Here is a 17,148-nt window from a genome sequence, read left to right on the forward strand (position 1 = left end):
GAAACCCTCTAATAAGAATCTCGCCATAAGGCAATCTGGGCAAAATTTTGCGAGAGAGAAAGATATATATTCACTATTCTTTTCTCTCTTACCTAACTAAACCCTAACCTCTTTTAACGCGTTGACCGTTGATGTTATAATGTTTGTGATAGTAGTTTATGTTTTCTCATTAGATACACAAATATTATATTTCTTAGGTTTTCATAATGCTTGTGATAACAGTTTGTTTTCTCATAAAAATAAAGCAATTTATTATTTCATGTTTTATGTGTTTATTTTTTTTATTTTTATTTTATTTCGTTAAATTTTTATGCAATTAATAAGGATTAAATTTAATTAAAGATTTTATTTAATTACTAAAAATTAAATATAAACAGTTTTTTATTATATATATTATTTTAATGTTTAATATAAAAAGATTATAATATTTAGTTCTAAAACGTTTATTTTTTATTTATGTTACTGAAATATAATGTTTATGCTAATAGTAAGATTAATATGATTCAAATATGAGCGGGAATTGCCCAGAGGACCAATCAAAAGTGGATATCTTATGGCAAGACTCTTATTAGAGGGTCTCTAATACTTATATAGTCAAAGCTCCCTCCTGTTTCTTTTTACTCTTTGCCACCCATACATTCCCTCCTGTTTCTTTTTACTCTTTGATATTTAGCAGACGAAATACAATATGCTGCTACAGTCGCCATATTAGGTACCGCACCAATCAAAAAGACGGACGTAGTTGGCGTTTCTCTGTTATTTAGGACTCTAATCTAGTGTATGCATATGAAAATTTCATCGGGGAGATTCTTCATTGGTTGTCCTTCGATTTGGAGGGTAGAATTTCTACGCTATCATTAAGCAAGAGCAACAGATGAGTGATTTAACAACGAGCACGTGTTTAATTTCTGAACGCCTTTCCGAAATATTCTGTCTGCCTCTAAATCATTTTGTTTCTCAACAAAATGAAGCTCTTCGAGGATCCCATTTTTAAAGCAAAGTACATGAAAAACAAACTCCGTGTAAAACGATGGGAAAGTGATTTTATGGAAAAATATGGACGCAAACCTAGCAAAGTATGTTGTTTCTCACTTTTTGTTCTCAATTGGTGTTACATAGCGGCTGTTTAATTTCTATCTTTCATTTACAGTCATGTCAGTCGTATATTAAGTAAATAGAAAAAAATTTAGAATTATATTCAGTTTTAAAAGTAGGCAGTAGCCTAGACACAAGTTCAGTACTTAAAAAAATTTTGAATTTTTATATACGTTGTGTATTATTAATAATATTTTGTACTATATTAATGATGTAACATATGTTCCTGTATTGTATTTACATTGATGCATTTTTTATGCATGTATTTTATTTGGTTTTTTTTTTGGCAACTTTTAGAATGACATAAAAGAAGCAGATATATCTATCAAAGAAGCATATAAGATATATTGGAAATTAAAAACCAGTGCGCTTGAGGAAACTCTTACGGATATTACTTTCTGTGATGATACAGAAGACAATATTACTAACAATTTGTTGCAAAAATCAATAAACGATCTGGATAAGATTCCAAGTTCAGAAAAAAATACAAAAGATACAGAAAACATAGATCCACATGATGATAAATGTTTTACAGAGATTGAGTGCTCTTTCAATCAGTCTAATACATCGATAAATGTTGAAGGAATCTGGGGAGACAATTTGAACAAGAACAAGGAACAAATGCCAAAGAGAAAGCAAACCCTATTGATTGGTAAAAGTTCGTCTTTTCAATTATCTAAAAATAAGTTTGAAAGTTCAACCTTTACTAAACGAAATCCGAGGAAATCATTGTCATCAACTAAAATCAGGAACAAAATTGAAAACAATACTAACTCAAACATTGATCAGACAGCTGTGAGCGGCAAAAATAGCTTTGACACAACAGTTAATGAGATGAAGTCCATGTTTGATGAATCGATAAAATTAACATTTGAAGAAAACAAACCTGTCATTCAACATTCCATCAATACCATCCAACAATTAGCAAATGGCCATATAACTTGTGTGAATCGTAATTTAAATGGCGGCTGGCTTGATCGATGCACAAAGGAAAGTAATTTGAACATGGAAACCATCAATTTACAGAGATTTTCTGGCACAAACGATTCTGGAGTGGAATTAATGGAATCTAGCATTCACTCCCCAAAGTCATACTCTGTTACAGCGTTCCAAGTCTCTGATGAAGATTTTATATGCAACAGTGATTCCGAAGACGAGGGCAGGAAGAAACGTATCAGAAATTTTAAAAAGCTGACCAGTCAAGATGATAGTCATCCCAAAAAACGACAATGCATTAAAATTAATTTCGATTCCACGATTATTCAGTCTAACGATATAATCGATAACGATACATTCAAGCAGACTTGTCATGTTAATGCAAGTTCTAATTTAATCTTAAAAAATAAATATAGTGAAAATGCAGCTAATGACAATATTAATACATTTAAGTTAACTAATGATATTAAAACCAGTCTCAATATATTGAATGAATCAATTAAGATTGAAAACAATATAGTTCCTTTAAGTTCAAACGTCGAATCGAATGTTATCAATAACGACAAAGAGATATCTGAAAATATTTGTCAGACTGAAACTAGTCAAATAAAAAGTCAATTTAAAACGACAGATATTCCTAAGTCAACTGATCTTACAAATCAGCAAGACACTTTGATATCTGATGAAAAACGAGTAAGACAAGCTACGTCATGTCGAAAAGCGAAACAAGTATTGCTTGATTCCAATCCTAATTATGTAGAAGAGAAAATTAAAAAGACAAAAGTGAAAACGAGTAGCGGTCGAGTACGAACACAGTCCGTTAAAAAATCTACAAGTCAGCCAAATAAAAAAAAGAACAATGAAGAAAAATGCGATGTGAGAAAAAGAAGAAAAGATGAAAATTCAAGGAAGAATAATGAGCAAAGTTCAGGCTTGGAAACATATGAGTTTCCAGCGTACGACATGAAAATATTGCAAACGATTCCTCGCTTTGCAATAAAGCCGACGGAGAGTAGCGATCTTGTCGCGCAACTTTCCGAATCATTTCGTATTGACGCGTTAGAAGGAGATATTTCGAAAGACATACTTTCAAAAGCAAGTACTAAGCCGATGGAAAAGCTGAAGAAGAAAATGGATACCGGGACGATGAACGATAATTTCGTCAGGATAAATTTGAAGAAGAAGGTGTTTGTGCGAGGCAAGAAGAACTTCAATTTATTCAAGTATAAGAGGAATCAGTGGAAACATAGGAAGAAGTTAACATCCAGTTTGGATGCAGCTGATTTGATCGACAAAAATGGCACGACGTGTTTCAAGTGCGGTGATTTTGGGCATTTTTCTAAACGTTGCACAACTTCCAGGAACGCTACTCTTCTACCTTTGAATGAGATCGACGAATTTAGTTCGAATTTTCTGACTCTGGAGGAAACTGAGAAGATGGCCAGTGAGAATATGCAAGGATCATCTTATTCTGTTATGAAGATTTCATGTTCTTTGCAACACGAAGAAGAAAAAGAAGACATGGCAAAGTTATTCGATGACGACTTTGCAGACGTCAGTAAGAAAGATACATTAATTTTCCAGCATAAAATACCACAGGAATTATTGCCGCCTGAAAGAGAAATAGTTGATCCCCTATATTCTGTGAACGAAAAAGATAATCTTATCAAAACCCCGACGGAAGTCTTCGAGGCGCTACACGAGTTTGGTCATAAAAATTTTAGATTCGGTCAAGAGAAGGCAATAATGAGGATTTTATCTGGCCAGTCTACTCTAGTGATGCTATCGACGGGCTCTGGGAAATCTTTATGTTACCAATTACCAGCGTATCTGTATTCCCAGCATTCCCGCTGTATTACTCTAGTAATTTCGCCATTGGTATCCTTGATGGACGATCAAATAACGAGCATGCCCAAAGTTTTGTCCGCTGCATGTTTGCATACCAATCAGACACCGAAGGTAAGAGAGCAGGTGATGCAATCGGTGAGAGACGGTAAAGTAAATGTTCTTTTGGTGTCACCGGAAGCAGTGGTGGCTGGTGAAAAATCCACCGGTTTTGGCGCCCTCCTCAAACAGCTACCGCCGATCGCGTTTGCCTGCATCGACGAGGTCCACTGTATCTCCCAATGGTCGCACAATTTTCGACCGTCCTATCTGATGATCTGCCGAGTGCTTAAGGAGAAGCTACGTGTGAAGACGATATTGGGACTCACGGCGACTGTCACAAAGACCACTGCGGAAAGTATAGCGAAATATTTGGACCTACCTGACGACATGGTTGGCGCTATATCGGACGTGCCCTTGCCTAGGAATCTCGTCTTAACGGTGTCCAAGGATGAGAACAAGGACCAGGCGTTGATCGCATTGTTGAAGAACGACAGATTCCGCGAACTCGAATCGGTGATAGTTTACTGCATTCGTAGAGAAGAATGTGAGAGAATAGCAGCTTTATTAAGAGTATCGCTACAGGTAAATATTAAGATTTTCCTCATTATAATCAAAAGTTGTAAAATAAATAATTTCTTCATATCCTACTTGAGTAAAAAAACTTACGCGGTTTATTTTTTTTTATTCGCACGAATAAATCTGTACACACAGGATTCGCGAAATCCTGAGAAGCCGAAGGCGAAAATATCTTCGATAGCGGAAGTTTACCACGCTGGTATGACAGCTCATAAACGCAAAATCGTGCAAAAGGAGTTTATGAATGGCAAAATTAAAATTGTGGTTGCCACCATTGCATTTGGAATGGGCATCAATAAATCGGACATTCGGGCTATCATTCATTACAATATGCCTGGTACCTTCGAAGGATACGTTCAAGAGGTCGGCCGTGGCGGAAGAGACAGTATCACAGCACATTGTCATTTATTCTTGAATCCTACGGTATCGTATTTGTTTGAAATTTCAAAATTACTCTCTCTAGAAAAATTTCTAAATATCTCTCATTCATCTTTAATTCTCTGCTTTATTAATCTAATGTATTATTATTCCTAAAACATATAGCAAAATAGTGATAAATGGGAATTGCGCAGACACATATATGCGAACGGTGTTGATAGACATACGATCAGACATCTACTCCAAAAAATCTTCATTCCTTGCTCTTGCAAAAAAATCAATGGAGAAAATTCCAATCGGAAGTGTCCTGGTCACGAAGTCGCCCTTCCAGTCGATGAAATCGTTCAAGATCTTGATATTACGCAAGAAATAATTTCGACATTATTATGTTATTTGGAACTACACCCAAAAAGTTTTATTACCGTGTTGTCGTCTGTATATGTTCGGGCGCGAATTTCCAGTTACAATGGACCACAAGCACTTAAACGAGCAGCGCAATCTGTAAGATTTTATTTAAATTATCAGTAATATTTTATCGATGATAGTAAAGAGTAGTCTCTTTTTTTTGTTGTGGAAAAAAAGGTATACTTTTATAAGAGTAGTAACATAGTATCAGATAACAAAAACAAATTAAGAAAAAAATATTGAAAAAAAAAAATATGTACAAAGTGAGGAAAAAATATGGAAACCCTGCAAAATCTTGAAAAATATAAATTTTAGAAAAATATTTCAGAAAGTTGTATGGTTTCGAGATGAACATAAGATGGTGTCATTGATTTAACCTTCAATCGTTTCTTGAAGGTCACTTTCAATTTCTTAAATGAAACACCCTATTTTTAATTGCATATTCTTAGGGAGACTTCATACCTTGGCAGAAAAGCAGTAAGTATTCAAAACTTGCATTGATAGTAGTAATACAATGGAAAAGTTTTTGTTGTACTGCTTACTTCCAATACGAGTTCTAATTGGCTTTTGCTTTTCTGCTTTTCCGCCAAGGTCTGAATCCAGCCTTATAGCTTATCTCGAAAGTTTTCCAAAACACTATAAAACTTCTTTTGGTTAAGCATGAAATTCCTGAGATATTTTAAGGTTTGTCATGATACTTTTTAAAATATGAAATAAATGAAAAAAATGAATAGATCTTGCCTTAAATGGCCGAATCCTTCTTTGATCTTGCCTTAGATTCTTTTTCTGTAAAATATATTTTTCGAGATTTTTCCATTTTCCATACTTTTTCCTCACCTTGTATAAACGATCAAGAAAAAGAATGAATTTGTATAAATAAATTCGGAGAAGTTCGTACAATTGCGTAAAATGGAGGAAATTAATAAATCAGACAATCGAGCGCTAAAGTTCCTTCTAAGTAATAAATTAATAAGAAAAATCATTATTTTTGAAACAATTTTGATTTTAGTCCCTACCACTTGCAATGGCGATAGCGTTAGACATGCAGAAAGGAATTTCGCACGAGGACAGCAACATAATAGAATTTTCTGTGATCGACATTGCATCGGCCATCGGTTGGGATAGTGGAGTAGTAAAGAGCCATCTTAAAACATTGGAATGGACGACAGGAGGTAAATATTCCACCAAGTTTTTGAGAAATATGTTTAACTTCTTTTTGGAATGTGCTTCATGTATGTGACGGAGAACGTATTTCACAGTTGATGGGAAGATGAAACGCTCAGCTATATCGGTGCAATACGATAAACTCGGTTTACGAGTGAAAGCACCAGGTGATCTGACCGACATGGAATTGGACGAGGCTCTTGACGCATTAATCGCTCGTACTCGCTCCCAGGAATCTTTGCGTTTGCAGCAGCTCGAGCTTATATCTTTCGCCTTTGATAAGATCAACGTACCGACAATTAAGCATTGTTCGACCTTAGACGACGATGTCATGAGAAGATCAGAGGAGCTAAAAAATATTATCAGACAATATTTTCAATCGGATTCTCTTTTAACCGATGTTGATATCGGTTTTCAGGTATGTTCGTTAATGTGAAATCTATTTGGAATCTTTCATTGTTAAAGTATGAAGAATATATCTTTATTCACTTGTTTTATACAGGATAAGGTGACGAATGAGGAGTACATCGCTGCCGATGTGCGCAATTTGATAATACGTTATAGAGATACGAAATTCACTGGTCGCGCTGTAGCTCGCATTTTTCAAGGAATACAAAGTCCGAATTATCCCGCACTAATTTGGAGCAAGTGTCGATTTTGGAGGACACATCTCGCTGCAGATTTCAACGTCATTTGTAAAATCGCAACCAGAGAAATTCTAGCATTACGATAATGAAATTAGTTAATAGTTAATAGTAATATATTATTGAATAATAATATTAATTAAATTCTTTCTTTATTTTTATTATCTCAACTTTTATCGAAATAAATTTTCAATAATGCAATAAAATTGAGAAATGTGAAAAATTATTAGTGGAAAAAGGATTATTTCTCTTTAAAAATCTCAACGTATGTATTCGATTTGACGTTAATTCATCGAAGTTTATCAGAAGAATAATTGTGTAATAAAATGCACATTAAAGAAATAACGTAGTAACTTGTTTTATATTTGAAAATATCATGTAAAAGCATTTTAATGGAAAAAAATATGCATTTTATGAGATACAAAGTACATTTAAAATTACTGTAGCAATTAATTTTACGCTTGTTAAATCTCGACAAAGAATTTTAATATAAACTTTTCTAGATTGTAATATTAAACAAGAAATAATGTAAAATGTTTTTCTGTTTGGTGTATTATAATGTTTTCAATTCTTAAAAAAGAAATATCGATTACTCTTAAAAATACAAGATGTGGAACTTTATATTACTCTTAGATATACAAGATGTGAAACTTAACAAAGAAATAGATTAGCCACTTGCGTCGTTATAATCTCCCTCCCCCCTTCACCTATGAAGAAAAATATAACAAATATAAAAAATATAATAGTTACAATGTATATAACTGTTGTATATAAAATATAACAGATTTTTATAAATCGTCAAAAAGATGTTATCGTGACTATCGTGATCATTTTTAAAACTCTGCGACGCTTATCACTTGATCATCAACCCAGGTTCACGTTACTACTCTCTTCATGTAGTTGCACTGACGCAGAAATTTGTGCATCCGAATTTGATGCATTTTACCAACACGATTCATGCAGGTCTCGTTCTGACAGAGAGCGCAGAACTCGGCAGAGATGTCGTGAAACGGTGAACGAAAATATACGTTGGCGTTCTTCAGGGTTTTGTTTTTGTGATGTGCCCATACATGCAGAATTACCTTAATGTGGAAACAGCATGAAAAATCAGCCTTGACGGCTATGTTTACGGAGAAGTAAACATTTTTCAAAACATTTCGACGGATTTACAATACCTCAAAAAGCATTAATAAGGCAAGGAACCAGCGGAAATAGATGATGGCCGGTAAGAACAGACAGATGGGATTTATCTGGCCAAAGGAGGCACCCGCTGGAACTGGCTCTAGCTCTGTTAAATGACGTTTTTTCGAAGATTTTTCCTTTACCTCCTTCGGTATCTGCAAGAAATGAATTGTTTATTGCAATAAAACAATACTGGAAGCAACTTTACTGACTTCAATGACTTTTGAAATGATTAGTCATAATTTATAGCACTGAGCAAAAATTTAGGTTTTAATCATTAATTATTTATAAAAAAAAGTATAGAAATAAAGTTAGTCATAGCCTGATGCTTCAAATGTAAAAAGTCTAATGTATAGTACCGTATAAATTCTTCACGAAATCAAGATCTATTGTTTTGAAGCAGTGGATAATGGGTGATATAGGGTGGATTTCCATCGTTACATAATAAACATTTTGTGTTTTGTTTTTTCATGTTTTCTATTACAACATTGTTTACATTACTGACTCTTTTATGGGATTATCTCATAGATAAAGTATATTTTCGTATATACGTCCATTTCCGTTGAAGATTGAAAAGATTGGAATAAATTACTTAAACATATATAAAAATATAGTGATCATCTTGATGTTGTAATGAAGAACAAAGAAATGGGTCATAAAATGTTCGTTGTGTAAGTACAGTCCCTAACAGCACACATGTTCAAAAGATGTTTATAAGAAATTCATAGGATGTTAAAACATGCTTTAACATTCTATGGTTCTCTTATAAACATTTTTTGAACATATGTGCTGTTAGGGGTGGAACATTTGAATATCTCGAATAGAAAAAAAAGAAGACTCCTTAAAGAAAAAAAAAAAGAAAAAAATGCAATTTCAGTTTTTCGGTGTATCATGTCGTATTTACGAAAAAAATAAGTCATAAAAAGTCAATATTGTTATACCATTCAACTTTTGTACGTACAATTTCTTTCTTTTTTGAATAGAGACGAATGCTCTAATAAAATTGGTGCCAATTGCATGATGCACCCTGCATATACATATATTTAACCTGCGAATACACTGTATACAAACATTATATGATAGCTATCTTATTTTGCGAATTTACATAAATAATTAATTTCATAACAGTATTAATTAATTTATTTTTACGATCGATTAAAAATATAATAAAACAAGAAATATTGGTTAGAGTTTCAAAAGTCAGAAAATTTAAAAATAAATTCTTTTTTATAAGAAACTTATTAACAAAAGATGATATCAAACTATATTATAGTTATCAAGAGCTAAGAACATCGATCGAGCTCGGTGAAATTCGTTTCGTCTTTTTACCAACCATAGGTTGGCAATAGTCGGGAGTAAAAAGAGGAGACACAGACGCGGAAAATATTCTTCCAAGTACCTGAAATGGCACTCTCCTAAGATGATGACCTCTGACCATCCTGTTGTCTATGAGGCTGACTTCCGGCTCTCCAGTCTCCGCGTCATTCATCGCCATCGAGTCGATTGATGATTGACGGATGTCACAATCAACGAACGAGTGGATCAAATCCTCACCGGTTTCTTCATCTACATATATCCGATTCTCCATATCGATTCCTCGTTCACGCATTCAATAAAAAAAATTGGTCGTGATAAAAGTGTTCGCCTGTCGATTGTTGGGTCTTCGGGGTCACGTTTCCCGGATGTCTACTTTGCACGCGTTATGCAAATCGCGGACCACTCTGGTGGGGAGTAGATTCCTAAGTTAAGATTGAAAAACGATCTGCAACAACGATATTTTGATTTCATAGTATTGATTCTAGAACACAAAATTAACATTTGTTAATGTAATAATGTAATGTATAGTGTCATAAATACATAGATATATATTTCCGATATTAGATTTTCAAGAACAAACATTTTGCATGTTTTGCAAATTTATTATATGATAATTGATTGCGTTATAGATTATTTCTTCGTATATATATCAAAAATCCAAATGAGAATATAATTCACAAATGCTCATTCAAGCACACATAAAAAGTGGTAATCGATAATAAATCCAATAAACAAGAAAGCATTCACACAATATTATTACTTATATTTTTAATGTATACAATAAAAATAATATATTGTTGCAAATAATGATGCGCTAATAATATTTTATAACATTTTACAGTAATGCTTTAATAATAATTTTTAGTCTTTTTAATGTTACACAGATAGCATAAATAATTATTCTACGTGTGATTAAGTAAAAAATAAAATATAACAATAAAATAATTAAAAAATAATATAAAAAAATAGTTAAATTTTAATAAATAAATTTAATTTATATGGAAATTTTAATTTTTTGCTTCAAATAGATAATAAATGGACAATTTCTCATTCATCCATTTAGTTTCAAACAATTAGTTAATATTCTGAATTTTCGGTTCTGTATCAGAAATTGCTGATGATGAGCAATTACTAGCCTTTTGATTTTAGTAGCTATACTTTGCATTGTATTCATTGATGATAAAAACTTGAATACATGAAAATTTGAAACAATATATGTCACATAGCGATGAAAGAATTAATATCTAATGTTAGAAATAATTATATTATTATTATTATTATACTTATATAATTATATCATATTACATAAACGTTAGGCTGATATTATACAGTCGGACCTCTTATCCTACGACGCTCTTATGCTACGAAACCTCTTATCCTACGACAAAAAATCCTTTCATGCTATGACCGCGAAAGGGGAATTATACTCCCACTCTTAAATTTTTATCGTAGGATCAGAGGCTTAAGGGGAAGATTCCAGACCGAAAATGTCGTAGGATAAGAGGTCCGACTGTAATATATTTGTCATACGCATCATGATTTACAACAATATATTGCTTTTTTATTTCAATAAACAAATTTTGAACTGATTGATTATATGTGCATTTTATAAACATTCTTATTATAATAAGAATGTTTATAAAATGTTAATAAAAACATTCTTATATAGCAAGAATGTTTTTTTTATAAATGTTTACAAAATGTTATCTAATAAATATCTAATATAAAACTATCAATTATTTACAAAAAGTTTATGTTTAAAAAGAATATTATTCCAAATATTTGTGGCTGATATATTTATCGTACGACAATAAGCAAGAAAAAAATATATACATATACACAGCGTGTCCCATTTTTTAAACATCTTTTAAATCAAAAATTTAGGAACAAATGGTTAGGCCGTGGTGGACCTATTCAATGGCCTCCTCGATTTCCAGATTTGACACCATTGGATTTTTTTTGTGTGGATATGTGAAGGACAAAGTTATGTTTGAACAGCCGACGACAAAAGAAAATAGGTATGAAGCAAAGGATACGCGATGCTTGCGCGTCAGTAACTGAAATGTTATTAAATGTTAGAAATAGTTTCTTAATTCAAATAAATGTTTACAACTCCATGGTAGGCAGTTCGAACATTTAATAAATTAAATAAGTCAGAATAAAGTATTGTTTTTTTTTATTTTATATGATTATTCTCGAGTGTTTCACGTAGTTATGAGTCAGAACTTCAAACTTAGTAACTTTTATTAACTTTATTTTTTATATTTAATTTCATAAAATTTTTTAAAATAAATTAAATAGATTAAACAAAAAGCTTATTATTTATTAATTTTAAACGAAAGAACAACATAATAAATAACACAATATCAATATAATATTTTAGATATAACATTATATAGAACAAACGTTTTTATAATAATTATGTACACACACAACATTAATATACAAATAGGAAAAATGAAGATTTTTATTTCCACTGGTGCCAAGAAGGAATTTGACGAAGTCAACGAGGATTTTCGGCAATCCAATATCAACAATTTTGTTTGTTTATCCCTTTCATATTCAAAAAGAAAGCTTTATCTATAAATAATACTCGCTGAAAAATGTCTGGATCTTCTCTTAACTTTTGTGAAGCTTATATGTACAAAATATTCTGCGATTTTCGAAATTTTGATGTGGTTTGTGCCAATGTATGATTTATTAAATGTCCCATAATTATTTGATTCATAAGCTTTCTATTTATATTTTTCATACACTGACAATGAGTATAATGATTAAATGACAATATGACATATGTACGTCAGGCTCTAATGCACGAGTCAGAAGTTGGCCATATCATAGGACCGAAAATGAAATGGTAAACGTCGCCCGCAATATTTCAAGCCGGAAAATCTTATAATATATAAAATATTTATATTAAATCATACATCGTTGTATTCGTTTCAAACAACACTACACTTTTATTATATCAAAATATCTACATTATTATGTATACCTCTCCGTTCTTCAATACAAATAAATTTGTAATCAATCACTATTCTCACAATAAAGTTCAGTTCAAGCTATTTAATTATATATATATATATATATATATATATATATATATATATATGTTATAGTTTATCTCTTTTAGTTTAAAAGATAAAAGGGGGTAGCTACTTTCAGGTGGGACACGCTGTATATACATATATGTTTAGATCATTCACACAATGTTATCACTTAATTTTATAACATGTAACGTTTTCAAATATATAGTTTTTAATGTTGTATCCAACGTCAAATGAATAAACTTTGAGTTACGTTTTAGAGATCTCGATAATGTTATATATGAAATAGAAAAGCAATATTGTTGTAAATAATGACGCGCTCATACGACAAATATATAATCTCAAAATGTTGTTCTTACGTTTCTTCTTAATTGACAATGAGTAAAGTAAAATATTAAAAAATATATTTTTTATATACAGGGTGAGTCATTTTAATCAACGCACGCAATTATTTTGGAAACAAAGCATTTTAGAGAAAAATGTTTCAGACAAAAGTTGTATGGTTTCGAGGGAGCCATAAGAGGGTACCATTGGTTTGACCTTGAAGAGTTATTTGAAGGTCATATGAACGTCATGTTTAATTTTTTAAATGGGACACCCTATATATTATTGCATATTCTTGTAGTTTATCTCGAAAGCTTTCCAAAACACTATAACCAAATGTTTTTTCGTGAAGTATTTTTCGAGTTATAAGGCTTCAAAGTTACAATATTTTGACATAAAATACAAGATATCTCGTAAAATATTCATTTTTCGATTGTCTTACCCTAATACTTTTATGCACACAATAATGAGATAAATCAATTGATGTAATTAAAACACATAATTATCTCTAAGAAAAAAATCTGAATTTGCAATTAGCAGTTACACGCATACAAGAATATGCAATAATATATAGGGTCCCATTTAAAAAATTAAACATGACGTTCATGTGACCTTCAAATAACTCTTCAAGGTCAAACCAATGGTACCCTCTTATGGCTCCCTCGAAACCATACAACTTTTGTCTGAAACATTTTTCTCTAAAATGCTTTGTTTCCAAAATAATTGCGTGCGTTGATTAAAATGACTCATCCTATATCTAAAAAATATTTTTTTTAATATTCGGAAATGTTATATATATTATTAGGTAACATTTTAAAAATATTTATAAAATATTGTGTTTATATATAAAAAAATGTATATAAAATTAATATTTCAAAATATTAATTTTACATTTCTTGCTTATTGGGTATCAATACATATAGTTGATTGCATTAAAAAGAAATCAGGGCACTATTTTCTGAAAGTAATATTCTAAAAAAATTATTTGTTTCTTTTTTTACCGATTCAATAATATTATTCGACAAAATCCTTAAACAGATTATAGGCTTCTTTTTCTATTACATCGGATTATATAATATTAATCATGCGTCCACAAAAACTGACAATGAATCTTGCAGCTATTAGTGGCATTAACACATGCAACATATGTGCTTATATTTTTCTTGCATGTGGACAATTTTGCAAATGTACAATACATGACTCCGTGGTTTTTATAAACTGACAATCCTTTTTTTCTCTTTGCTTTCTTTTTAATGGAAAAAATCACTGGTATTTCAAAATGTAAATGTATAATTGGTTAATCTAACCAGTTATATAGTTACGAAACACATTAAATTCAAAATATAAAACCTTGAAATGTTATATATGTGTATATATGTATAGATAATAAGCAAGGTTTAGAAGATACCAATAAAAAGGCAATAAAAACAATAAATTTATATTTAAAATTATTTAACTGTAATTAAAACTATTTAATAATTATCATTTAAATTATTTATCTAAAATAAGTAATATATTGTGTACTTGCTCTAGATAAACGAGTTTCTCACTCTAGATAAACATTTCAATGTGATTTTTGCGTTTCAAGAAAAAAATTAACAAAAATAATCTCTTACGTACAGAAAAATAATTTTCATCAATAAACTTACATAAATAGCGCATCAATTCACACTCGTTTCTCTTATATATGAAGCACAATTATCAAAGTAATTACGATAATGCAATGAGTTTTTTTAATATCGCAATCTTCCACACCCTCCAGTTGTGAGAAAAAAAAAACATGATAAAACTCACAGAAAAAGAACTAACATTTCATTTAAAAATTATATAAAAAATTTTCTATATTTCTCTCATATATTATATTACTAATAAAGAATAAATATATACCACAGACTTATTGTTATCTATATTAAGTAATAATTCAAACTTATTATATTAATAAAAAAAAAACAATTTTAAACGATTATTCTATGTATGTATTAAAAAAAAACATTATATATATATGTATATATATATATATATATATATATATATATATATATATATATATATATATATATATAGTGAAAGATATTTACACACACACATTTAATTAACGACTCAACATCCGAAAAAATACTTTTTATTGTTTTTTTGAGGTAATATATTATTTATATAATTATATACATATATTTAGTTATATGTATATATATATATATATATAAAACTAAAACACACACACACACGCAGGCACGCACGCACGCGCGCGCGCGCACACACACACACACACACACACACACACACACACACACACACGCACACGCACGCGCACACACGCACACACACACACACACGCACACGCACGCGCACACACGCACGCACGCACGCACGCACACGCACGCACGCACACGCACGCACGCGCGCACGCGCACGCACATATAAGTGGTTACATATACATATATACAAGTTCTAAAGAAATTAATTTGCCAATTATTGATGACTTCATAGATGAGCAAAAAATTAAATAATAGAGAAGGGAAATTTAAATATTTAAAAAAGTAAAAAATACATAAACTTGCAAATTTTTTTCAAAGAGACAAAAGTATAGTAAACATTTTTTATTATCAAAAAGAAAAGATATGTGTATGTGTATACATATAGATATAGTGAAATAAATATCGCACTTTGAAGAAAATATCGAGAAAAATAAAATAAAATTGTGAATGATGATACGTAATTACAAATTAGAACTCACACTATTGACGATGTTATTGCAGTAATTAACCTTGGTAACTGAAATAACTTAAAATGGAATTAATCCATTTCGCAAATTCATTCATCAGTTAATTCTACCGAAGTAGATGATGTCATAATCCAAATGCGATTAAATAAAAAAAATGCAACGCGATGTCACGATCACTATCAGAAGTGCACACACAGTTAATTAACAACTCGATACAATGTGCATAACTCGCATCACGTTGTACGTCTTCAAGTGTTAGAATAATTTAAGATACAAGCATTAATATCAACATAATCGACATAATCGAACTACTAAAATATATACATACTAAAAGAGGGAGGGCTGCCTGAAACATGTTAGGTCTACTTTCCACCGAGCGCTTAATCTGGCTTCAACGGGTGAGTATCGATCGGACATAATGCTTATTGGCCAGATGAAAATGAGATCCTTTGGCTGGTATTTATTAGAGATCCTCTAATAAGAGTCTCGCCATAAGGCAATCTGGGCAAAATTCTGCAAGAGAGAAAAATATATATTCACTATCCTTCTCTCTCTTATCTAACCTAACCTAATCCTAACCTCTTTTAATGCGCTGACCGCTGATGTTATAATGTTTGTATAGTAGTTTGTTTTCTCATGAGATACACAAATATTATATATTTTAGGTTTTTATAATGCTTGTGATAACAGTTTGTTTTCTCATGAAAATAAAGCAATTTATTATTTCATGTGTTTATTTTTTTTATTTTTTTAATTTATTTTATTTTGTTAATTTTTATTCAATTAATAAGGATTAAATTTAATTAAGGATTTTATTTAATTACTAAAAATTAAATATAAACAGTTTTTTGTTATATATATTATTTTGATGTTTATCATAAAAAGATTATAATATTTAGTTTTAAAACATTTATTTTTTATTTATGTTACTGAAATATAATGTTTATGCTAATAATAAGGTTAATATGATTCAAATATGAGCGGAAATTGCTCAGATATAGAGGACCAATCAAAACTGGATATCATATGGCAAGACTCTTATTAGCAAAGAGTAAAGAGAAACAGGAGGGAATGTATCGGTGGTGGGGGCTAGCCAAATCACTGACGGAAGCCGCCATCTTAAGTGTCCACTTTTTTGACGCTTATTAGCATCGTCTGCTACTGTTGTTAGAGAGACACATGCGCGTATTATTTTGCACAATTATTAATTCTAAAAAAAAATCGTGAAATAAAATTATGGTGAATTGTCAGGCCTGTGGCATAACAACAGCGCGAAATTATGGGATAACATTTCATCGGTTAATAATTGTTATCAATATAATAACAAGAATTTAATATTTTATTTAGATATACTATTTAAAGGACAGTATACAATGTGTTAAAATTTCAATATTATTAATATATATTATTTTATTTGTTGCATATTAAAATTATATATTTCAATTTAATCTTATTGAGTTGATTTTATTAA

General features: G+C 30.8%; 2 protein-coding genes across 3 annotated transcripts; one reads left to right on the plus strand and one right to left on the minus strand.

Annotated features, from left to right (window-relative positions):
- Positions 1-675: 675 nt before the first annotated feature.
- Positions 676-7,308, plus strand: Recq4 (RecQ4 helicase). Its single transcript, XM_072888074.1, has 7 exons — positions 676-1,076; positions 1,393-4,500; positions 4,630-4,917; positions 5,038-5,373; positions 6,287-6,449; positions 6,537-6,859; positions 6,944-7,308. Exons 1-7 carry the CDS (start codon positions 966-968, stop codon positions 7,172-7,174), a joined length of 4,560 nt encoding a protein of 1,519 aa, XP_072744175.1. The 5' UTR covers positions 676-965; the 3' UTR covers positions 7,175-7,308.
- Positions 6,941-16,197, minus strand: LOC140663704 (uncharacterized). Of its 2 annotated transcripts, none has more exons than XM_072888099.1 (4): positions 16,006-16,197; positions 9,667-10,029; positions 8,261-8,422; positions 6,941-8,167 (listed from the first exon to the last, which is right to left on the minus strand). In XM_072888099.1, the coding sequence occupies exons 2-4, from the start codon at positions 9,874-9,876 to the stop codon at positions 7,961-7,963; spliced, it is 579 nt and encodes a 192-aa protein (XP_072744200.1). In that variant the 5' UTR covers positions 9,877-10,029; positions 16,006-16,197; the 3' UTR covers positions 6,941-7,960. The 2 variants fall into 2 exon arrangements, with proteins under 2 accessions (XP_072744200.1, XP_072744199.1); XM_072888098.1 differs by lacking the exon at positions 16,006-16,197 and adding an exon at positions 15,690-15,985.
- Between the last annotated feature and the right edge of the window lie 951 nt (positions 16,198-17,148).

Source organism: Anoplolepis gracilipes, chromosome 3 (assembly GCF_047496725.1).
Source record: "Anoplolepis gracilipes chromosome 3, ASM4749672v1, whole genome shotgun sequence".
Taxonomy (NCBI): Eukaryota; Metazoa; Arthropoda; class Insecta; order Hymenoptera; family Formicidae; genus Anoplolepis; species Anoplolepis gracilipes.